The following is a 24,803-nucleotide window of genomic DNA, read 5'->3' on the forward strand; positions in this document are numbered from 1 at the left end:
CCTACCACCTGCAAATACCACTCCAAACCACTCGCCTTCCTGACTTTGAACTATATCACTGTTGCTGGGTCAAAGTCCTTCCCCAACAGCACGGCAGGTGTACCTACACCACCTGGATTGCAGTGGTTGACGTAGGTGGCTCGCCACTATCTTCTTGAGGGCAATTGGGGTTGGACAATAAATGCTGGCCAGTGAGTGCCACCCACACCCTGTGCAAGAATTTAGAGTGCAGGCAATGGGATTTGAGGAAGAGCGCGTTGATGCAGAGCAGGATTTATGAACTGAATGGCTTCCACAAGTACTGGAATTTCCATGATAGTTTTTGGAAATGTTGTAATGTTCCTGTTAAACCACCAATTGACAGAACAATGCCGCAGAGGTGGGGGCGATGGGGTGAGGGCTTATGTGGCCTGCACTAGATGCTGGATGAGGCGCTAGGTTTGGAAATCATTTGCAAGTTGCACATGGACAAAGTACAACATCTACTATTTAAAAAAAATATTAAAGCCAGCAGCTATGTACATGCTGATCAGTGAGGTCTCGAATAGGAGGAGTTTTTCTTTCAGTGGCAACGAAGGGATTAGAAATGTTGGTAACAATGGGTGAAATCTGCTCTTTTGTTAAACGGGATTAATTTCCTGAGTTTGCTGCTGAGCCCAGCAGCTTGTTGAATGCTTCTTCCTCCTCTCAATTGCCTCATTTAAAATAAGGTGATGTATGTTCTTATACATATATACACACACACTTAAAAGTACGTATTTAGCTCTAATGTGGGCAGCCTCTGCTGCTGTGAAACCCCAGGAGCTTCTAGTCCGTAAAGTGACGTATATTTTAAAAAGCACAATCACAAGGAGCGAGTGTTTCCTGTGAATGAGGATGTCAGCTGTCCGATTTCCCCCCCCCCCCCCCCAACCACACACACACACACACCCTTTATCTCCTCCCCTCCCCAGTCTCCTTCCTGCTCCCCCTGTCCGGAAGCTCTCAGCTGGAGATGGCATCTTTGCGAGCAGCCTCTTAGTTCTGACTGTAACGACTTCCAGACTTTGCAGAAAGAGGGAAGAAAAGGGTTCTGTTTGTGCTGTTGGGAGAGAAGAGGAGGGAAAAACCAGCTTCCATTCAGTTGGAGTTGGACTTAATTGGAAAGAGCAGGTCATGTTCTTCCCAGACGCAGGTTCGGTGGGTGGCAACACAGACTGCCGATGAAAGATTGTGTAAGGACCGTAAGATTGTAGCTGCTGGAGTCTCTCTGCATACAACTCTGTGCGCTCTGCTCTGTTTCGCTCCTCCCCACAACAATGGATATTGGAAAGACGGTAAGTGAGTCTAACTGATGGGAGGCTGGAGGACCCCAGATAGGAGTCTTTTAAACAGTGAGAAATACCTGGGACAAGTAATATCAACCCTTAACGATATGAAGTGTTGTAGCTTTTGTTGTGTGGAGCTGACGAGCTTCCCTGAAACTCTCTGTACAAGTGTTACAAAGGCAACTGGAGGAAAAAAGCATTCCATTGTCCGAGCTTTTGTCGGCTGGGTCGATGAGAATGGATGTGTAGAGGGACCATGTATAATTTAAGATGTTTTTGTTTTGTAAATTTATATGCTGGTGTTTTACAGATGCTCAAACGCAAGCCTTTTCTTTAAAAAAAAACCCCAACAATTGGGAAACTATGATCTGGTATTGTCACAATTTTTGAGAGGATAAAATCGACGAGTGAAAGCTCCTCAGTGCGGCATGTGATAGTGTTTGTATTCCGTTGCATAATGTTCACTGGCTTCGATCACTGAATAGCCGAGTGAGCTGCTGCTGGCAGCTGGGGAGAGCCCTGTTTAGCATGAACAACCCACGCAGTCTGAGCTTATTGTGTGGAGCACTTCCTCCTGACCCTCCCTCCCCCATCTGCTACGCTCGCACCCCTTCTGAATACAAATGCGGCTGAAACCTCTACATTCAGGCAAAAGTTTATCTTGGGATTTCGTTTCACAGCAATTGACGTTTTAAAAAAAATAAAGTCTCTTTTTCACTTTTTGAAGCCCGACACGGGAGGCTTGGATCAATGGATATTGATAATGGTATCGATAAAATGGCAGGGTGACTTTATTCAGGAAGGACAAATGTTATTCAGTATCATGTAACGTACAAGAACACTTCTTGATGCATGTGGCTCATTCAGTAATTTATTTTATTTGACCAATTAAGGGGCAATTTAGCATGGCCAATCCACCTACCCTGTAAATCTTTGGATTGTGGGGGTGAGATCCACACAAACACGGGGACAATGTGCAAACTCCACATGGGCCGGGATCGAACCCGTGTTCTCGGTGCCGTGAGGCAGCAGTGCATTCAGTAACTTTAAGCCCTTGGTTGAATGTAATGTGCCTTCTGTTAAATGACCAAATTGAAGAGTGGGTTGTATTCCTTGTCGAAACCAGAGTACTTTTTGTCATCACAATCAGTAAGATTAAGACCGTATCAAACGTTATATTTATTCATCTCTCCCAATGTTGTGCTACGATGGTAGATGGCTTATTATTGTTCTTTCACTTTCTAGAAAAGATATGCCCTTCTTTCCAAATTTCAGTGCTTGAGGTTTTTGATCAGCTAATTTGTGACTGGCTGCGTGAAGACTGCCAAAGAGAAAATTTGACTTTGTATAGCACCTCGTCACAACTCTCTTAAAACGTTACACCCATACACTTCGTAAAATTGAATTACATTGCACAATTACTGTTGTGTGCCAAAATATCAGAAACAAAAAGCAAACAAATGCAGCGCAATGAATAACCATGAAATCTTTAGTATAGAGCAAATAAAAGTACAGCAGAGGAACAGGCCCTTCAGCCATCCAAGCTGGTGTGACCATGCTCCCCATCTAACCTAAAAGCTTCTACACTTCTGGGGTCCCTATCTCTATATTCCCATCCTATTCATGTATTTGTGAAGATGCCTCTTAAATGTCACTGTCGTACCTGCTTCCACCACCTCTGACGGTGAGTTTCAGGCACCCACTACTCTATATAAAAAAAAACTTCTCTTGCACACCTATTCTAAACTTTGCCCTTCGCACGTGAAACTAACGTCCCCATGTAATTGACTCTTCCACCCTGGGAAAAATCTTATGACTATCTACTCTCTCCATCCCCAACATAATTTTGTAGACTTCCATCAGGTCACCCCTCAACCTCCGTCGTTCCAGTGAGAACAAACCCAGTTTATCCTACCTCTCCTCATAGCTAATGCCCTCCGTACCAGACAACATCTTGGTAAACCTTTCTGTACTCCTCATGTAAGCCTCCTCATCCTTCTGGTATTTGACAACCAGAATTGAACACTATATTCCAAGTGTGGGCTAACTAAGGTTCTATACAGCTACAACATGACTTGCCAATTCTTGTACTCAATGCCGCGGCTAATGAAGGCAAGTATGCCATATGCCTTATTAACTACCTTCTCCATCTGCGTTGCCACTTTCAGTGACCTGTGGACCTGTACACCCAGATCCCTCTGCCTGTCAATATTCTTAAGGGCACTCCCATTTATTGTATATTTCCCACCTGTATTAGACCTTCCAAAATGCATTTCCTCACATTTGCCTAAATTCAACTCCATCTGCCATTGCCCACTCGTATCCTCTGACCGTCCTCATCACTATCTGCAATTCCACCAACCTTTGTGTTGTCTGCAAACACCAATCAGATCAGTTACATTTTCCTCCAAATAATTTATGTTTCCTACAAACAACAAAGATCCCAGCACTGATCCCTGCAGAACACCACTAGTCACAGCCCACATTTGGAAATGCACCCTTTCACTGCTACCCTCTGTCTTCTTTCACCAAGCCAGTTCTGTATCTATCTTGCCAACTCACCTCTAATCCCTTGTGACTTCACATTCTGTACCAGTCTGCCATGAGGGACCATGGCAAAGGCCTTATTGAAGTCCATATCTGTTTGACCATGTGATTGTGGCCCTGGTTTAATGTCTTGCCCAGAAAATGATAGTCAAAAATCCAGTTCTCCTTCAATATTGCATTGAGATGTCGGCCCAGGCTGTGTGCTCAGATGTTGATTTCTGAAGCTTGAAACCATAGCTGTCTCAATTGGAGATAAATTGAATCAAGTTGAAGAGTAGCTTTTCCCCCAACTCAACTTGCGGAGGTTCGCAACCTGCAAGCATATATAGAGAGCTTGGGCGGAATATGGGCCTAATTTTATGACCATTAGTTTAGCTGGCTCAAAGATGACACACTTAAATGTTTGTTACATTGTTCTGTCAGGAAAAACTTTTTTACCAGCAGAGCAAAGTTGGAAAATTCTCCCTTGGGTGTGAAGTCTTTGAACATTGTATATTGCAGTACTGTCAGACCACTAGGTGTCACCAGTGAGTTTTGCAGATAGAATGCCATCTGTTGGTAAAAACAAAAGATTGCAACCTTCCAGCGTAATTTTATGATCTTTGGTCCAAAACAGAGGCTTTATTGAAGTTTAGTCCACTAATCTAGTACTCTGTTCAGTTTGGATTGGATTGGATTTGTTTATTGTCACGTGTACCAGAGGTACAATGTAAAGTATTTTTCTGCGTGCAGCTCAAACAGATCATTTAGCACATGAAGAAAATACGTAGTAGGGCTACACAATGAAATGAAATGGAAATGAAAATCGCTTATTGTCACAAGTAGGATTCAAATGAAGTTACTGTGAAAAGCCCCTAGTCGCCACATTCTGGCGCCTGTTCGGGGAGGCTGGTACAGGAATTGAACATGCGCTGCTGGCCTGCTTTGGTCTGCTTTAAAAGCCAGCTATGTAGCCCTGTGCTAAACCAGCCCCTAGTTTGTGAATGCATAGACACCGGCATCAGGTGAAGCATACATGAGTGTAGTATTAATCAGGTCGGTCCACAAGAGGGTCATTTAGGAGTCTAGTAACAGCGGGGAAGAAGCTGTTTTTGAATTTGTTCGTGCATGTTCTCAGACTTTTGTATTTCCTGCCCGATGGAAGAAGTTAGAAGAGTGAGTAAGCCATGTGGGCGGGGCTTTGATTATACTGCCCGCTTTCCCCTGGCAGCAGGAGGTGCAGATGGAGTCAATGGATGGGAGGCAGGTTCTCCGCCTCTCCGACGTTTCTTGCGGTCTTGGGCCGAGCAGTTGCCATACCAGGCTGTGATGCAGCCAGATAGAATGCTTTCTAATTAATAATCTTTATTGTCACAAGTAGGCTTACATTAACACGAGCAGCACGGTAGCATTGTGGATAGCACAATTGCCTCACAGCTCCAGAGTCCCAGGTTCGATTCCGGCTTTGGTCACTGTCTGTGCGGAGTCTGCACATCCTCCCCGTGTGTGCGTGGGTTTCCTCCCGGGAGCTCCGGTTTCTTCCCACAGTCCAAAGATGTGCAGGTCAGGTGGATTGGCCATGATAAATTGCCCTTAGTGTCCAAAATTGCCCTTAGTGTTGGGTGGGGTTACTGGGTTATGGGGATAGGGTGGAGGTGTTGACCTTGGGTAGGATGCTCTTTCCAAGAGCCGGTGCAGACTCGATGGGCCGAATGGCCTCCTTCTACACTGTAAATTCTATGAACACTGCAATGAAGTTACTGTGAAAAGCCCCTAGTCGCTACATTCTGTTCGGGTACACAGAGGGAAAATCAATGTCCAAATTACCTAACCGCACATCTTTCGGAACTTGTGGGAGGAAACTGGAGCACCCGGCGAAAACCCACGCAGACACGAGGAGAACGTGCAGACTCAGCACAGACAGTGACCAAAGGCACGAATCGAACCGGAACTCTTGTGCTGTGAAGCCATAGTGCTAACCACTGGTGCACTTGTAAAAGTTGGTAAGAGTCAATGTGGGCATGCCTAATTTCCTTAGTTTCCTGAGGAAGTTATAGGCGCTGTTGTGCTTTCTTGGTAGTAGCGTCGATGTGGATTGACCAGGACAGATTTTTGGTGATGTGCACACCTAGGAATTTGAAGCTGTCAACCATCTCCACCTTGGCCCGTTGATGCAGACAGGGGTGTCTACAGTACTTTGCTTCCTGAAGTCAATGACCAGCTCTTTACCCATTCTAGAATTAGAAGATTGTAATGCGATATTCTAATCATGCAGCTTTTAAGCCAGCTTCACAGAATGACTGTACTTGGGTAAGGATTCAGTGCGAGACACTAGGTCATTACTGACTCGCTTACTCCACCTTGTACTCGGACCCCTCCAAATCCTCCTCTTTTATCCTTGCTTTCAGTCCCATCACCGAATTGTACCTTGCTGCTCATCAACCACCCAGTCTCTTTCGTGGAGCAGCTTTGGGCTTTTCACAGTAACTTCATTTGACGCCTACTTGTGACAATAAGCGATTTTCGTTTCATTTCATTTTCTCCCAAAGGTGCTACAGTCATGCAAGTGTTTGTATTGATAATATTACACTTATCCAGTCCTGTCTCATCTGAGTCCAATGATTTATCTGTGATGTTCTTCATCATATTAGCATCACTCGGAAAGCTACCGTTTCACCCTCGTATTGGATTGTCAGATCATTCAAAATGTTCCCTCCAGACACAAGTTTGTTCACGAGGGCTCTGCAGTTACACTTCTGGATGTAGTCAATTCAAACGGATGTGTGGGAATTTTGACATTTTACCGAAGTCCTAGTGATGAAATTTGATGTAATCTGGTGTTTGCAGATAAGTTTTAAATATTTAATTGACTCTGAAACCCCCCCAGTAATTTGCTGTTGGAGGGCAGTTCCTGAAGCAATGGCCACCAGGAAGTGTTTGGAAATTGCCAAAACTTGATGTCCTACAAAGCTGAAATACTTCTGGATCTGAATACCTGTGGATTTGCCCTAGTCCCTTTTGATGGATGCCTTCGGAGCTGTCTTTGTTCTGCACAGTTAGCCTGGTGTGTCAAAGCTAATGAAGACCTTGTGTACACGGGAGTTTGAATTTGCTGAACTACATGGTGATTGAAATGAGAATTGGCTGGATATCTGGTGTGACTCTCTGCCTGTGGGTGAGTCGGCTGCTGATGGTGTCTTGTGATAAATGAAGAGTGGCCCAATTGGTGGGGCGGGTGGGGGGAAGCCAAGTTCCATTCACCCAGCATTTGAATACAAAGCAAAATACTGTGAACGGTGGAAATCTGAAATACAAACAAAATGCTGGATAAACTCAGGAGGTCTGGCAGCATCTGTGGAGAGAGAACACTGTTTTGCTGTCCACAGTGCTGCCAGACCTGCTGAGCTTATCCAGCCGTTTCTGTTTTTACTACTTTTTGCTTGTATTTATATAAGGTTTTTGCCAATCACTGTGTGTCCCAAAGCACTTTTTACAGCCACTGAAGTACTTTGAAGGGGCAGCACGGTAGCATTGTGGATAGCACAATTGCTTCACAGCTCCAGGGTCCCAGGTTCGATTCCGGCTTGGGTCACTGTCTGTGCGGAGTCTGCACATCCTCCCCGTGTGTGTGTGGGTTTCCTCCGGGTGCTCTGGTTTCCTCCCACAGTCCAAAGATGTGCAGGTTAGGTGGATTGGCGATGATAAATTGCCCTGAGTGTCCAAAATTGCCCTTAGTGTTGTTTGGAGTTACTGGGTTATGGGGATAGGGTGGAGGTGTTGACCTTGGGTAGGGTGCTCTTTCCAAAAGCTGGTGCAGACTCGATGGGCTGAATGGCCTCCTTCTGCACTGTAAATTCTATGATTCTGTAAATTCTATGAAGTGTAGTCACTGTTGTAATGTTGGAAACATAGCCACTAAATTACGCACAGCTTACTCCCGCAAGCAGCAGTGTGACTAACGACAACGTAATTTATTTTTCTGATGTTGATTGAAGGATAAGTAAATGCTCAGTACGCTATATAAATGAAAGTCATGAACGGTCATGCCCCTGCTGCAGTGCAAACTTCATAACTCTAATCAGCAAGGCTGCTCTTTTTTTGTTTATATGTGAGCTGTTTTTGAGTTTGAGCTCTCTGTATCTCCATTGAATCAATTGTACATTGTTCCCTGTCTCTCCTGTGTAGATTGGCAACGGAAGCTATAATTAAGTTGCTGACGTTTCTGAGAGCCATGAATAATTTAAAAAACTGAAGCATGCTGTTGAGCTTCCTTTATCAGCTGGGTGCTGCTGTTGTTGCTGCCTATTTGCCCAGAAAAGCGAAGACTGGATCCCCTATACTGAGGCTTAGCAAGGAGAAAGAGGGAGTGGTTTTGCTGCTGTCGACCCAACGGACATCAATGGTTTCAGTTTGTAACTTTTATCTGCGTTTTCTTTTTAGTATGTGATCAAACAGACAGAGGGAACAAGTGCCACTTACTTAATGTTGTGTGCTTCTGACCAATGTTTATCAATTTGTGTCAGCCATGGCTTTGTTGGTAGCACTTAGCCTCTGAATCAGAAGCTTCTGGGCTGAAGTCTTGCACCAGGGCTGCCTTCAGAGAACATTAAGATCTTGTGACACCATTCTGAAAAAGAGCAGGCGGAGTTTACCCTGGTGTCCTGGGAAATGGCTATCCCACAGTCAACATGCAAAAAACGGATTATCTGATCATTATCACATTGCTTATGTGAGCTTTGTGCAAATTAAGTTGCGTTTGTTATATTGCAAAATTTTCAAAAAGTACATGATTGTCTGCAAAAATATTAAGTAGTCTTAAAAAGTACTTCTAAATATAAGTTTTTTTTTTTGACAACACTCCTTGTCCAAACAACAGGCTCACTGTGATCCAATTCTTTGTTTACATGTTGTTGTCTGCAAAGGACACAGCTGTAGCATTGCAGAATAGGTTGCATTTTAGAATAATTCTTATTGCATGGAAATTACAACACAAAAAGCATTCAGCCCATCTGCTCAATCCTGGTGTTTATGCTTCACTTCCACTTCCCCCTGCACCCCACCTCCCCAACTCTAAAATAGCGCACCCTTAACAGGGACAACATGGTGACATTGTGATTAGCACTGTTGCCTCACGGCGCCAAGGACTCGTGTTCAACCTGGCCCCGGGTCACTGTCCGTGTGGAGTTGCACATTCTCCCGTTTCTGCGTGGGTCTCTCCCCATCAACCCAAAGATGTGCAGAGTAGCTGGATTGGCCACACTAACAATTGTCCCTTAATTGGGGGAAAAATGAATTTTGGTACTCTAAACTTATTTTTTAAAACATATAGCATAAGCCGTAGCCAGATTTTGCCACCAGCACTTCAAACTGAGGTGTGGGAACTGTTATGAATACCGGACGTGACCACAAATTATGATCTCAGTAGAGACTACTAATGTGCTTATTTTTTTCAGAATCTGAACACTCAAGCTAAAAACATTAAGTCACAGGATTCATGAAGAATTTTACTAAACAAAAAACAAAAAAAGTGAATATTCATAACTGTACTGTCATAAATAGTCAAAATAGTGGGTGGGACAATGGATAGCACTGCTGTTTCACAGCGCCAGGAACTCGGGTTCATTTCTGGCTTTGGGTGACTGTGGAATTTGCACTTTCTCTCGTGTCACAGGCGGCATGGCACGATGGTGCAGTGGTTAGCACTGCTGCCTCAGGGCGCTGAGGCCCCGGGTCACTGTCCGTGTGGAGTTTGCACATTCTCCCCATGTCTGCGTGGGTCTCACCCCCACAACTTAAAGATGTGCAGGGTAGGATAGATTGGCCACGCTAAATTGCCCATTAATTGGGAAAAAATGAAATGGGTACTTATTAAAAAGAAACTCCTCCCCCTGTCTGCATGGGTTTCCTTCCACAGTCAAAGATATGCAGGTTAGGTGGATTGGCCATGCAAAATTGACCATTAGTGTCCAGGGATGTGCAGGTTGGGTGGACTTACACAGATGGGGTGGGGTTCTGTTTCAAAGGGATGGGACAGATTCAGTGGGCTGAACGACCTCTTTATGCACTGTAGGAATTCTATGGATTCTACAGTCAAAAAAGGGTAAAGATATTAAAAGAACAATGAACAGTTACTTATTTCCCAAACCAAATTTCCTTCTAATTTCCTTCTACCTTTACCTGTTTGATTTGCTGTGCAAAACTCTATTTACCAAACTTTGGAAGATTAACCACTTGGTTTGAGTACTGCTTTTAAGATTTATATAAAGGTTAAGATTTCTGTGGCCTTCCATTAATTTCCCGCATGATTTTTCCTTTGATTCTCCTCAAATCATCCCATAGTTATGGATTCCCATTTCCTCAAATATCCATTCCGAACTCGCTCAGGAATCTTGTATCTAGATTGTGCACATGGTCTTGGTTAATAAGAGTTTTAAACTCTTCTAGCCAGCACACTAAATTTCTAACGTACTGGAAAGAGATATTGCTTGCTCTGCAGCCAGATTACACCAAAAACAAAAGACCCTGCTTGAGACCAGAGCCACACCACAATACAATTCTTGTTGATCCATTGCTTTATGTTGTTCCCAAGCGACTTGGTCACAAGATCATTTTGCTGGAAACCAGATTCTTCACTAAAAGCAACTCTGAAAGAAAACTAATTGCTAAGTCTCTCCATCCCTCCTGTCCACCCCAAGAAAACCTGCCAGATGGTTCCACCCTGTGATATTGCTGGCATTAAGCGTGCAGGAGCAGATATTGCTGGCACTAACCATGCAGAAGCTGTTATTTTTCTTGTTTTTGTTTTTTCTTTCCTTTTTGTGGACCTCCCTTTTGAAATTGGAGAAGATTTGCATCCCAATAGATGTAATTTGTAGCTTCTCTATCCCCTGGTCTCCCCACCCATTGCAAGCACTTGCATCCAGCGGTGTAAACAGGTCAGAAGAAGGCTTTGTGAGATGATCCATGTTCTTGCAGCTGCTAACACCACTTTTAAATGTGGATGTCCTTAATAGGGAGATAATTTGTATGTATAACTGGTACAGTGGGTGCAAGGGAACCCTGAAGTTGTTGCTTAGGTTATTTAGGACTTGGTCCTGCCATGTTGGCAAAGGGTGCCTATTACTGGCAGATTCCACAGAAGTAGACATTGAAAAGAATTATGCGTTTTGTGTAGTCCGAGCACATTGTAAGGTTTGACTCTGAGATTACAGACTGATGTCTATATCTTGTACACATTGTGGCGTAAGTTTTGCAGCATACAAGTTGGTTGTAGTTGGATGCACTTTCCATCATTTCTGCTGTTTTGCATTCAGCTGGCTATTTTAAAACGTTGACCTGACCAGAACATCTCGGCATGTGATCTCCTGGGAGAGGCAAAAAACCAAAAAACTCAGCAAAGAGAAGATCGTTTTGAAAATTCCCCATTGACCTCCACGTGTAATTGAAACCAGTTCACCAGCCCACAACATCACCCAGACCAAGTGTCAGCGATAAAAGAAGCTTGCCTTCTATATGGTACAATCTCTGCCTTAGTCTGGAACCATTTCTGCCATCTCTTGAACGCTTGCAGAGAGTCAGCAAGAGGCATATCAAATGGTAAAGCCTTCCAGAGGTGAAGGACTGTTCAAGTCAAATTTTTTTCTACTCTGTCATGGTTGTTTGTCGTGAAGAGAAAATGCAGCATTTCACTTGAGACACTGGTTTAATGGAGCACCATAATGCCTTGAAGTAGTTAACAGTACTTACTTTTTTTAGTAAACATTTTACTGAGGTATTTTTTTAGCATTGTAACAGCAGCAATATAAACAATGTACATGAAAATATAAACATAGTACAAATACCACTTCCCTCCCCAACAGGTCCCACCATTAATTAACCCCTTAATCTACGCTAACCTAAGCACCCCTCCCCCCCCTCTGCTGACGATTAATCCCCTCCGCTTTGGACATGCCCAGAACATGTGGACATGGTTCGCTGGTCCTCCCGCACATTTTGCATACCTGTCTTCCACCCCAAAGAATCTGCTCATCCGGGCCACTGTCATGTGGGCCCGGTGAACGATCTTGAATTGAATCAGGCTCAGTCTGGCACAAGTTGTGGTCGCGTTGACTCTATTCAACGCGTCCGCCCAAAGGCCCTCCTCTATCTCTCCCCCCAACTCCTCCTCCCACTTTCGCTTTAGCTCCTCGGTCTGCGTCTCCTCTGATCCCATAAGTTCCTTTATAAATGTCAAAAGCGCTCCCCTCTCCTATCCATCCTCTGCAAACTACCCTGTCCTGAATCCCCCTTAGTAGCAGGAGTGGGAAGGTTGATGCCTGTCTACGCAGAAAGGCCTGCACCTGCAGATATCAAAATTTGTTTCCCTCCGCCAATGCAAACTTCTCCTCCAGCGCCCTCATACTTGGAAAGCTTCCCTCTATAAACATGTCCCCCATCCTCTCAATCCCCACTCTCCGCCACATTCGGAAACCCCCGTCCACCCTTCCCAGGGTAAACCGGTGATTAGTACACATTGGGGACCAGACCGATGCTCCCACATATCGCCTCCATTGTCCCCAGACTCTCAAAGTCGCCACCACCACGGTGCTGGTGGAGTACCGTGCCGGCGGGAACGGCAGAGGCACAGTTAACAGCACCCCCAAACATGTGCCCTTGCAAGAAGCCACCTCCATACGCACCCATCTCCTGATCCCTCGCCTGGGATCTCGCTCTTCCCCATATTAAGCTTATAGCCCGAAAACCGGCCGATTTCCCCTAAAATTCCCATGATTTCTTCCATCCCCTCAATTGGATCTGAAACATACAGAAGCAGGCCGTTCGCATACAGCGAGATTCTGTGCTCCGCCACAGGAGCCTGGTACAGCAACCTGACCCAGTCAATAAAGCCCCTCCCAAATCCGAACCGCTCCAGCACCTCCCATAAATAATCCCACTCAACCCGGTCAAAAGCCTTTTCCGCCTCCATAGCGACCACTACCTTCACCTCCCTACTTTCCAGGGGCATCATGATAACGTTTAACAGCCTTCTTACATTGGCTACCAGTGTTGATTCCCAAATTTCTTTCTCTGTCAGTCTGGCCTCAATAAAAGTTGAGATGGATTCGCACGTAAAAAGAAGTTATTTATTTAGCTTGCAAGCTTGATTCATTTCATAGAAATATAAGAGACATCCAGTTTCCTATATCCCAGAAAGCGAATGAACAAAGAAACAAAGGGATCTCTGCAAATCAATTCAAATGGTATCAAGTTTCACATACTCGACGCCCATAGGTCAGCCTATATCCCTCCTGACCTGTTTGATCTATTCTGATTGGCTCACTTCCAATCCCTTTCTCTGGCCCCTATCAATGCAGCATCACTCTCATAGACACACCTCTTCCTGCTTTTTCCATGCGGTCTCAAATCCCTTTGTCCCTAACTGCCAGAATCAAAGTGGCTTATTTCTACATTACATTAACTAGTATCTCTAAAGTAACTATTTTATATCACATTCGTCACCAGCTGCCTGCCCTTAACAACCTCGTCTGATCCTCCACCAGCTGCCTGCCCTTAACAAACACCGTCTGATCCTCTACACTGACATTCGGTACACAATCCTCAATCCTGGAGGACAAAATTTTGGGCAACAGTTTGGCGTCTACGTTTAACAGGGAAATCGGCCTGCAAGACCCACATAGCTCCGGGTTCTTGTCCCATTTCAGGATAAGTGAAATCGTGGCCTGTGACATCGTCTGGGACAGAAGCCCTTTTTCCCTTGCCTCATTAAACCCCTTCATCAGCACCGGTCCCAGTATCCCGGAGAACCTTTTTGTAGAACTCCACTGGGTACCCGTCCGGTCCCGGGGCCTTACCCGACTGCATGGCCTTCAAGCCCTCCACTATCTCTTCCAACCCGATCGGGGCCCCTAGTCCTTCTACCAGCTCCCCGTCCACCTTCAGGAAAGTCAGCTCCTCCAGGAAGTGCCTCATCCCCTCCGGCCCTGCAGGGGGTATCCGACCTGCATAGCCTGCTGTGAATGCCCGAATGCCTTACTCACCCCTGCCAAGTCCCCAACTAAGTTCCCATCCCTGTCAATAACCTCCCCAATACTCTAGCTGCCTCCCTCTTTCTGAGCTGCTGTGCAAGCATCCTGCTGGCCTTCTCACCGTGCTCGTAGATCGCCCCCCTCGCCTTTCTGAGCTGTTCCACTGCCCTCCCTGTGGTTAACAAGCCGAACTCCGCCTGTAGCCTCTGCCGTTCCCTTAAAAGCCCTATCTCTGGAGTCTCCACGTACCTCCTGTCGACTTGTAAAATCTCTTTTACCAGTCAGTCCGTCTCTGTCCTGTCCCTGTGAGCCCGATCGAGATCAGCTCTCCTCTCACCACTGCCTTCAGCGCTTCCTGGACCACCGCTGCTGAGACCTCCCCCGTATCATTTACCTGCAGATAATGTTGTATGCATTTCCTCAGCCCCTCGCACACCGCTTTGTCCGCCAATAGCCCTACATCTAACCTCCATTGCAGTCGCTGATTGCTATCTTTACTAACCTGCAGGTCAACCTGTATCAGCCTCCCTGAACAGGTGCCGGAATGTGGCGACTAGGGGCTTTTCACAGTAACTTCATTTAAAGCCTACTTGTGACAATAAGCCATTTCCATTTCCATCCAGTGTGGAGCATGGTCCGAGATTGTGATCGCCGAGTACTCCGTGTCCATCACCCCTGCCAGCAAGGCCCTACCCAAAACAAAGAAATCGATCCGAGAGTATACCTCATGCACGTGGGTGTAGAAGGAGAACTCCTTCACCCTCGGCTGCGTAAATCTCCATGGAACCCCCCCCCCAAATCTGCTCCATGAACCCTTTCAGTTCCTTTGCCATTGCTGGCACCCTGCCCGTTTTCGAGCATGACCGATCCAGGCCGGGATCAATAACTGTCTTAAAGTCCCCTCACATGGTCAGCATGTGCGAGTCCAGGTCCGGTATCTTCCCCAACATCCTCTTTATAAATTACACGCCATCCCAATTTGGCGCATATACATTAACCAGGCCTACCTTCATCTCCTCCAGCTTACCACTAACCATGATATATCGACCCCCCCACATCCGAAACTATTCTACCCACCGCAAATATCACCCGCTTATTAATCAAGATCGCAACCCCTCTAGTCTTTGTATCCAGCCCCAATTGACAGACCTGACTGACCCAGCCTTTCCTCAATCTAACCTGGTCCGCTACTCTAAGGTGCGTCTCCTGCAGCATTACCACGTCCACCTTCAGACCCCTCAGGTGCGTGAACACACGTGCCCTCTTAGCCGGCCCATTTAACCCTAGAACATTCCAGGTGACCAGTCTAGTTGGGGGGGCAAAGTGCCCCCCCCCCCCCTGCCGCCGATCAGCCATCACCTTCCTTGGGCCCGCCTCCAGCCCATGCGCCGTGCCTCCTCCGGCCCGACCCCCGGCAGCCCCCACCACCGACCTCCTCTCTGTCCCTCAACCGAAGTCCCTCCCTCGTCAGCAGAATGGTTTCCCCCCCCCCACTCTTAAACCTAACCCATACAATAATCTAAACATATATACACCCCCCACTGTGCTTCCGTGAGCTAGCTCACCCAGCTAGCTTGGTGGCCCCCACCCCCAGCGCCAAAAAGTCTCCCACCTATTGTTCCCTCACTTCCCTCCCTCTCCCGCTCATACAAACAAATTCCCATATCTAACAATCCCCACACAATCACCCAGCTGAAATAAAAACACCGAAACCCAAACAAGCCCACCTCGATCCCACAAAAGTGCACATCAAAGAAAAAGACATTGTCAACATCCACCAAAAAGAAAACCCGAAAACGAAAAAACTTTCCCCCCCCCTTCTTAAACAGAAGTCAAAAACAGAAGAGAAAAAATAAAAAAAAGTCCCAATATAAGCTATAAGCCAACAAGTTGCATCAAAGTTCGAGAGTTCTCAGTCCCCCACCAGTCCTTTTCTTTTCGCGAAGTCCAGCGTGTCTTGGGGTGACTCAAAATAATTATGCTGGTCCTCATATGTGACCCAGAGACCAGCCGGATACAGCAGTCCAAACTTCACCTGCTTCTTGAAGAAGATTGACTTAACTTGGGTGAAGTCTGCCCTTTCTCTAGCCGCCTCCACACTCAGGTCCTGGTACACCCGCAGGATACTGTTTTCTCATTTACAGCTCCGCGTTCGCTTGGCCCACTGAAGAATGCATTCCTTGTCCAGGAACCTGTGGAATCTCACCACCATTGCCCTCGGAGGGTCCCCCGTTCGCGGCTTCCTCGCAAGCGCTCTGTACGCCCTGTCCACCTCCAAGGGTTGGGAGAATGTCCCCTCCCCCAGCAGCCTTTCAAACATACCCGCTACGTATGCCCCAGCATCCACTCCCTCAGACCCCTCCGAGAGCCCGACAATTCTTAAGTTCTGCCGACGAGACCTATTCTCTAGGTCCTCCACCTTCTCCAGAAGCCTTTTCTGCTGGTCCCGCAGCATCTCCACCTCCAGCTCCACTGCTGTTTGATGCTCCTCCTGCTCAGCCAGCGCCTTCTCAACCTTCTGGATCGCCCGATCCTGGGCGCCAATCTGCGCTCCAGTCGATCAATCGACTCTTTAATCGGGTCCAGGCAGTCCCGTTTCTGTTTGCAAAGCCGTCCTGGATGACCTGCATCAACTGCTCCGTTGATCGCTGGGCCGACACACCAGGGGTCTGGCCCTCGGCCATGCTGTCTCCTGCTTCAGCACAGCTCTTGCTTATGTTTCTATTTCTGTCTTTTCGTGCACTTCTGGTTCTTTTCTTCATACACCAATACGTGGAAACGGTGCCCAATTACCTCAACCTTTGAATTTACTGTTTAAAACCGGAAAAAAGTCGGGGGGGGGGGGGGGGGGGGGGAGAAAGGTCCAAAAGTCCGACCAGAGCGGGGGCCACCAAATGTTCGACTGACTCCTGCATAACCGCCACCGGAAGTCCGTTAACAGTACTTTCTACATTACTGGTGAACCTGGTTCCCATTGATCATTCAGGATGTGGTAAAACCACAATAATAATAATAGTTTTATAGCTTGCAGCTGTACGTGCTCACCCAAATGTCACCGAGAATTGAATGTGGTGGAATGTCAGATGTTATTTTTGTTTTATTCAATTAGCAAGTACTGAGACCGCTGTATTGCTGATTGGTTTGCAGGACACCAGTCTTGAATAGTGCCATGAGTCTATAGTTTACGGGTGGGTTAATGGGAGAATTCTACCTCTTTTTTTGGGGTCGGAACAGAAACTCACTCACATTGCCACTTGTGAGGGACGCACCATTTTGTTGAAGATGGGTGAACTGGACCGGTCTGACATCCCACCAGAAGTAGAAGTCATAGGCAGAATAGTTGAAATGTTTGATTCATATACTTGGTCTTTCTCTCCCCTTTTTATGTATGATTTTTTTTACAGCATTAGTGCACTCCATAATCAGTTGCTGAGAGCTGTGCTTTGCTATGCTGCTGGTTATTATTTGATATCCAATGACAGCCTGTTGAAGATGGCCCTGCAAGGTCTTACGACTGTTGCCAAATAATATTTTGACTATTTAATAAATTCTCACTGGATACATGCACTGCAAACAACAATTTGAATTTATATAATGCCTCTAACGTAGCAGAAAATTCTCAAACCACCAATCCACAAGAACCTGTTATAGACAGGTGACCGAAAGCTTGGTGAAAATGATAGCTTACAGAGATATAAAGATGCCAAGTATTGTTTGAGCCAATTTCATTCTTCAAATGAACTGACACTTAACTCCCAAGTCAGGTTGTGTTTTTGCTCCTGAGGCCAGTACTGAGGAAATGCTGTATTGTCAGATGTGTCAAACATCTGACATGTCCACTAATGTGACTGCATCCCTTAACAAAACTGTCTACAAAACGATCATCTGATTATTAATTCATTTGCTAGTGGAACCTTTGAGTATACTAACTGTTAGCTGAGTTTAACTGCTTGGGTGAATGCACTTTAGTAATGATCGGTTGCTTGCAGAGTGTTTTTATATGCCCTCAGGCTATATGCTAACATTCTTCATAAATTCAGCTTTATTCATCCTTGACAATCCAATGACCCGTGTGGAACATCTTTGTGAACACGGATCAAAATTGGAGTTGGCTGTGATACACCCTTTCCCTTACTCTGCTTGATTGCTAATCCCCAGGATCACACATCAAGAATAGTACTTTGGGCGAAGGACTAAAGAGCTCACCTGAAATGCTAAAACCCATGCCGGTGAAAACGTGGTTGGCTTGGCTGTCAGCTGTGGTTCCGTTGGTACCACTTTCCTCTGTGGCATGGTGTTTCAGCCTCCAGTCCCACTCTAGGCTTGAGCATAAAAAACAAGGCTGACCCACTAGTGCGGTACTGCTGCAGTGTTGGAGAAGCCACCTTTTGGATGAAATGTTAGACACGTTTGCGTTGATGTAAAAGATCACCTGACACTTGCTAAATATGAGCAAGTGTGTTATCCTGGTTTCCTCCATCAACATAAAAAACGATTATCTGTGGGTGGCACGTGGCACAGTGGTTAGCACTGCTGCCTACGGCGCTGAGGACCCGGGTTCGAATCCCGGCCCTGGGTCACTGTCAGTGTAGAGTTTGCACATTCTCCCCATGTCTGCGTGGGCTTCACCCCCACAACCCAAAGATGTGCAGACACACTTAGGGTGGATTGGCCACGCTAAATTGCCCCTTGATTGAAAAAAAAATAATTGGGTCTTCTAAATTTAGAAAAAAAAAGAAAAAAACCTCAAAATCGATTATCTGATCATTATCATATTGCTGGGGGTTAATTAGCTCAGTTGGCTGGATGGCTGGTTCGTGATGATGACGCCAGAATCACGGGTTCAATTCCTGTACAAACAGGTTATTCATGAAGACCCTGCCTTCTCAGCCTTGCCCCTCGCCTGAGGTGTGATGACTCTCAGTTGAAATCACCACCAGTCAGCGCTCTCTGTCAAAGGGGAGAGTAGCCATTGGTCTTCAGGGACTGTGGCGACATTTACATCACATTGCTGTTATTTGTGGGGACTTGCTGTGAGCAAATTAGTTGCTGCATCTCCTACATTGCAACAGTGGCTGCATTTCAAAAGTACTTCATTGGCTATAAAGGTTTTTCAAATGTCTGGTGGCCATGAAAGTCTTTCTGTTTTTTTTAGTGGAATTAAAACATTTATTTTTTTATTTTTTATACAAGTACCCAATTATTTTTTCTCTAATTAAGGGGTAGTTTAGCATGACCAATCCACTTAACCTGCACATCTTTGGGTTGTGGGGGTGAAACCCATGCAGACATGGGGAGAATGTGCAAACTCCACACAGACAGTGACCCAGGGCCGGGATTCGAACCCAGGCCCTCAGCGTCGCAGTCCCAGTGCTAACCACTGTGCCACATGCTGCCCTTTTTTAGTAGAATTGACAGACACCAAGAACCTGAGTCTCTTGAGAGCAGTAGATGAAGGTGACAGCTGGTAGGCAGCATTGAGTGTTACGTTGTCGATGGGAGGAATTAAGAGTCATCATTCAATAACTTGGAATAAATGATTTTGTGACACTCGCTGCAGGTGGGTTGATTCTGATTTAAAAAGTACTTTTAGATTTATGTGGCTGTCAGCAAATGCTGCTGCTCAAGTTGATGATGTAATTAAATCTGTTTTTCTCCAAACATCCTTCTGGGGTCTAGCACTTTTGCATCATTTCAAGGCTCTGGACTCTGTCTCGTGCTCATTCTCTCTCGTGTTGGGATGAGAGTACACTTAACTGTACACTTTCAGAATGGACAATCTGAAATGATGGTGCAAACACATTCAAACTTCCAAAAGGAGAATGGATAAATACTCAGGATAACTTTGCAGGGTTATGGCAAAGAGTAGGGGAATGGTACGAATTGGATAACTCTTCCACACGTCCTTATCTCCCTACTGTGTTGAATATAGAAATTGTTATTTACTATATTTTATATTCTGTTGCAATAATGTTATTAAAAGCCCTGGTTTAAAATGCATACAGGCTGTGTGTCTACTAAAGCTGTAATTAAAGAGTTGTAAAAGGTGAGATGAGCATTCATTCCAACCACTTAATTGGTTACAGATAAAGGGCAAATGAAATCGTGTTTTGATGCTGGAGATTCCGTGAAGTGTCGATAATTGAGGGATTGTATTTAGTCCTAGACAAACAGGTCATGGAACTTAGCAGGATACAGATGATGTAACTAATGGGAGGCGCCAGGTTGTATGTTTGTAGTCTTATAGGATTTTAAGTTAAATCACAGTTTTGCCAAATGCGGTTAGATTGAACAGAAGGGTCTGAGACAAGACAGTGTACTGGATCTATTCTTGAAAGGAACTCTCGCCACAGCACAGCTAAGTATGTAACCTGTTTGTTAACTTTATTTATTTGTACTGTATTGAGTTGCTTAATTGGATTTAGTGGCAGGTGTAGACAGTAATTTCAGGTTTTTCCTTTTTATTTAAGAACTGTTAATCAAAGGAAGGGCGGCACAGTGGTTAGCATTGCTGCCTCATGGCGCCAGAGATCCGGGTTCAATTCCGATCTTGGGCGACTGTATGGAGTTTTCACATTCTCCCATGTCTGAGTTGGTTTCCTCCAGGTGCTCCGGTTTCCTCCCACTGTCCAAAGATGTGTCGATTAGGTTAAGGGGTTATTGGGATATGTTATTGGGAGTGGGCTTGGTTGGAGTGCTCTTTCAGAGGGTCGGTGCTGACTCAATGGACCGAATGGCCTCCTTTTGCACTGTAGGGATTCTATGAAATAGCTTTACAATGATGTGGTCAATGTTATGTTTAAATTAAAGCTTATTTTAACACAAAAGATACCTATTGGTCAGAGCCATCAGTCCTGGGGTGAAGTGTCCTTTCCCCTCAATTCTATATATTATAGAAAATTGCTTGGGGTTCTCGGCTGGTATCCGAACAAATATTGGGTCTGGTCTGGTATGCTAACACTCCAGATTTATTTTATATATCTTGCATTTTAGTTCTACTTCTAGTCAGTTTTTTCTATTTCAGTGTGTCATCTTGAGAATCATTGTTTCTTTATGGATCTGTACTGACCTGCGCTGACCACATCTAAAAATGCTTTACACTTGTATTTTACTTTATCGTGTCATCAGGCTGTCCCATGATTGGTAATTTACTTTTTGAAGTGAAATCTATTATTCTGTAGAACAAAATCAACACTGTTATCCTGTTCAGAAGTTTGGCTATAATTACTGTGGCAACAGTCACTCAGCTGTCAGTTTTTTGAGGTAGGGTGGAAGAGAACTGTACTACAGGAGACGACAGACAAAGCTTGAGGCATCAATGTGGAGTTTTCGCACATTGGAATACCTTATGCAAACTGGTGATATTTGCCATTGTGTGTGCAGTGCCACTAATCTGTGCCATATTACCACCAAGGAAATCAAAACACTTCACTACTGTGGGCATCAATTTATAGCCAAGGGTTTCAAGAGTATAGTCAGCAGAATGTAGCTGCCTATTTTATCCCTGATATTGTTGCATTAAATTCTTGTGACCTAAACATGGCATTGTTGTCTCAACTATCCCTGGGATCACAAGAAACGGATCTTGCCAGCCAGGTACTGGTAATGGTTAGTCCTTGGAACGGATGATCCCAATTATCATATATGATGTGGGCAAGACCTGTCTGATCCCAGAGGAGCAAATGGACAAATAGGACTGAGATCCCATCAGGGAGGGACCACTTATTACACTTGAGAGGAGTTCCTGTCCAAGTTGTTCGGTTCTTGGGTTTCTTTTTGGGTCATGTTATTTTTTTTGCAGGTGTTACCCAGGTGCAATGTACCATCAGATGTAAATATATGTCTGCCCCACAGGACAATGTTACGAGCGGCTTGAAAGTCAAAACAACTGATGAAAGCACCTGTGGCCTTGATCCAGTAACCTAATTCTCAGGATTGGATACCCTAGACAATAAGAGAATGTGAACAGGAGGAGACCATACTGCTACTTGAGTATGGTCTGCCATTCAGTACGATCACGATTGATTATCTGCTGCAACTCCAGTTTTTGTCTGCTTCTCATAATCCCTTGATTCCCTGCGAGACAAAAAAACTGTGTCTCTGTCTTGCACGTACTCCGCAATGGAGCATCCGTAACCCCATAGGGTGGTTAGTTCCCAAGATTCACAACCATTTGAGATAAAGATGTTTCTCTGCAACTCCATCTTAATTGATTGACCCAATATCCTTGTTCTAGATTCCCCATGCTGGGGAAACAATGTCTTTAGCATCAATGTTGCAAATTTCAACAAGATCACCTTTTCTTCTAAAATCCCAAGATCCTTAGCCCCATTTATTCAGCCTCTCATTTGGACAAGCTCCTTTTCCGAGGAACCAACCTTGTGAACCTTTGCTGCATTACCCCCCATGCAAGTATATCCTTCAAGAAGGAAACCTGTTTCACAAAGAAAAAAGGTGCGACGAACAAATCTAGAGCCCCTTGAGGTCAAGGAGCAGAAAGGGTAAATTGAGGCAGAAAAGGAAAACTGATGTCAGACAGCAAAAGCTTAAAAGCTGAGAGGAATATTGAAAAGTGCAGGGGTGAATTCAGGAGATTAGGAAAGCAAAGAGAGGGCGTAAAAGAATATTGGCAAATATAATCAAGGAAAACTCAGATGTTTTATCAATACAGTAAGAGGAAAAGGATAATTAAGGAAAGAGTAGGGCCCATAAGATCAAAAAGGTAACCTATTTGTGGAAGCAGAAGATGTGGGTATGGTTTTTAATGAATACTTTTACAATTGTCTTCACAAAAGAGGGATGTGTTGACATTGTAATTAAGGAGGAGGAGTGTGAAATATTTGATGTACTAAACATTGGGAGAGAGGAAGTATTAGGGGGATTAGCATCCAAAGTGGATAAATGTCCAGGGCAAGTGGAATGTACCTCTGGCTGTTCGCTAGGGAGGAAATAGCGGACGCTCTGACCATTTTCCAATACTCACTGGATGCACTTGTGGTACCGGAGAATAGGAGGACTGCTAAAGTTGCACCTTTTGGTTAAAAATGGAGTGAGGGATAGACAGAGGCCAGTCAGTCTAACCTCTGTAGTGGATAAATTACTGGAATCACTTCTGGGAGACAGGATAAACTGCCACTCTAAAAGGCACAGCGTAATCAAGGACTGTCATCATGAATTTGTGAAGGGAAGATGGTGTCTGACTAACCTGATTGAAAATTCAATGAGGATTATGAGGGTAGTGTAAGTAAGTGGTCTACCTGGATTTTAGCAAGGTTTTTGATGAGGTCCCACATGGATTCGTTTTTTAAAAAATTAATAAAAGCATCATGACCCAGGAATTGGAGTAATTGACTCAGTGGCAGGAAAAAGGGGAATGGTTGATGTAATTTTTGTGACAGGAAGGCTCCTTCCAGTGTGGCTCCGCAGGGCTCGGTGCAAGGTTGCCTGCATTTTGTGATGTATCAATGATTTAGACTCCGATGTAAGGGGGCACGATGAAGCAGTTTGCAGATGACCCATAAAAGAAAATTGGCCGCGTGATTGATGGTGAAGAGGGAAGCTGAAGACTGTAGGAAGATATCAATGGCCTGGTCAGGTCGGTAGAAATGTGGCAAATGGAATTCAACCCAGAGAAATATGGGTGATGCACTTTGAGAGGTCAAACAAGGCAAAGGAATACACAATAAATGGGAGGACACCAGTAGCAGTGGAGAGGAAGTGAGGGACTTTGGAGTGCATTGCCCACAGAGTCTGGTGGTTAAGAAGGCATATGGAATACTTTATTAGCTGAGGCATAGAATAGAGAGTAGGGAGGTTATGCTGGAATTATATGAAAAACTAGTCCGGCCAAGGAGTACTGCATGAATTTCTGATGGAAGGGTCCCTCCTGTTCCCTGTTTGTTTCCTTATTTCCCTTTTCCTTATTTTGCCGTTACATTTTTGATTCATGGATGATTAATGGACCTTTGCCTTTAATTTAAGCACAGGATTGCAGCAGCAGGCAAGATCAGTGATGACTGATTTGATTGATGTGGCTGATTGCCAATGAATTGGCCCAAAAGACTGTGTTCTGCCCAGTAACAGGTGTGATTGGATTTGATCCCACTGAAATGGTTCAGACCTAAGGAGCTTTCAGTTTCATTTTGACAGCTGGAGAGAAGGCCCACTCTAATTCCATTCCATTTCTGGGTTCAGAATCTGATAACTGCAAAAAAGGCTAATGTGAACTGACCAATTGTTTCTCCAGAAAAGGCAGATGCCTTGAAGCGAAGTCTGATGCGAAGTTTGGGGCCTCTCCGGAGAAGCTGCAAGTAATATTGCTAAACTGCAAGAAACATCATTGCAAGCTGTGCACCAGAGACTTTAGTCCAAAAGTATGCTGTGAAATACCATTTGAAGCAAAGATTTTTATCTTGTGATCTTCATCCGTATTATTTTTACTCCTTTCCATTCCACTGTGTTTGTCCATCTTGTGTGTGTGTGTGGGTAGAGGCTGGTGTGGTTAAAGTGGGTAGTAGGTTAGCTTGTTATTCAGATGTATTTACTGTATTTCCCAGCATTATTTGTGTTATAAATAAACAGTAATTGTATCTACAAATCTGGTGACTGTAATTATTGGGCAGCCAAGGGACAAAGAAATTTTTATACAAATTATTGGTTAATTCACTTGTGTTGTGGCTCTGGGGTGAGTGGAGCTGGAAGTGACCACCCAGGTGTCATAACACTGGTCACCTCATGACAGAGGGTAATTGCATAGATACAGAGGATACCGAAGTGATTTACGAGGATGTTTTCAGGGCTGATAAATCACAGCTATGAGATAAGATTGGATAGGCCGGGGTTGTTGTCCTTGGAGTAGAGGAGGCTGAGGGGAAATTTGATTGAGGGGCACAAGGTTGTGAGAGGTCTGGATGGAGTGGATGGGAAGGATTTATTTCTCTTTTCA

At 44.9% G+C, this 24,803-nt stretch overlaps 1 protein-coding gene across 6 annotated transcripts in view; it reads left to right on the plus strand.

Annotated features, from left to right (window-relative positions):
* hip1 (huntingtin interacting protein 1) overlaps positions 1–24,803 on the plus strand; it is a 402,236-nt gene that overhangs the window by 87,000 nt on the left and 290,433 nt on the right. For 2 of the 6 annotated variants that reach the window (XM_072469315.1, XM_072469321.1), the window contains exon 1: positions 961–1,316. The exons of 2 other annotated variants lie outside the window; for them this stretch is intronic. In XM_072469315.1, coding sequence (XP_072325416.1) covers positions 1,299–1,316 — 18 coding nt within the window. In that variant the 5' untranslated portion in view covers positions 961–1,298. Of the gene's footprint in view, positions 1–960; positions 1,317–8,095; positions 8,242–24,803 lie in introns of those variants that run through there. 2 more of the 6 variants (XM_072469319.1, XM_072469316.1) reach the window with 2 other exon arrangements.

The sequence above is a fragment of the Scyliorhinus torazame genome, chromosome 12, assembly GCF_047496885.1.
Source record: "Scyliorhinus torazame isolate Kashiwa2021f chromosome 12, sScyTor2.1, whole genome shotgun sequence".
Classification (NCBI taxonomy): Eukaryota; Metazoa; Chordata; class Chondrichthyes; order Carcharhiniformes; family Scyliorhinidae; genus Scyliorhinus; species Scyliorhinus torazame.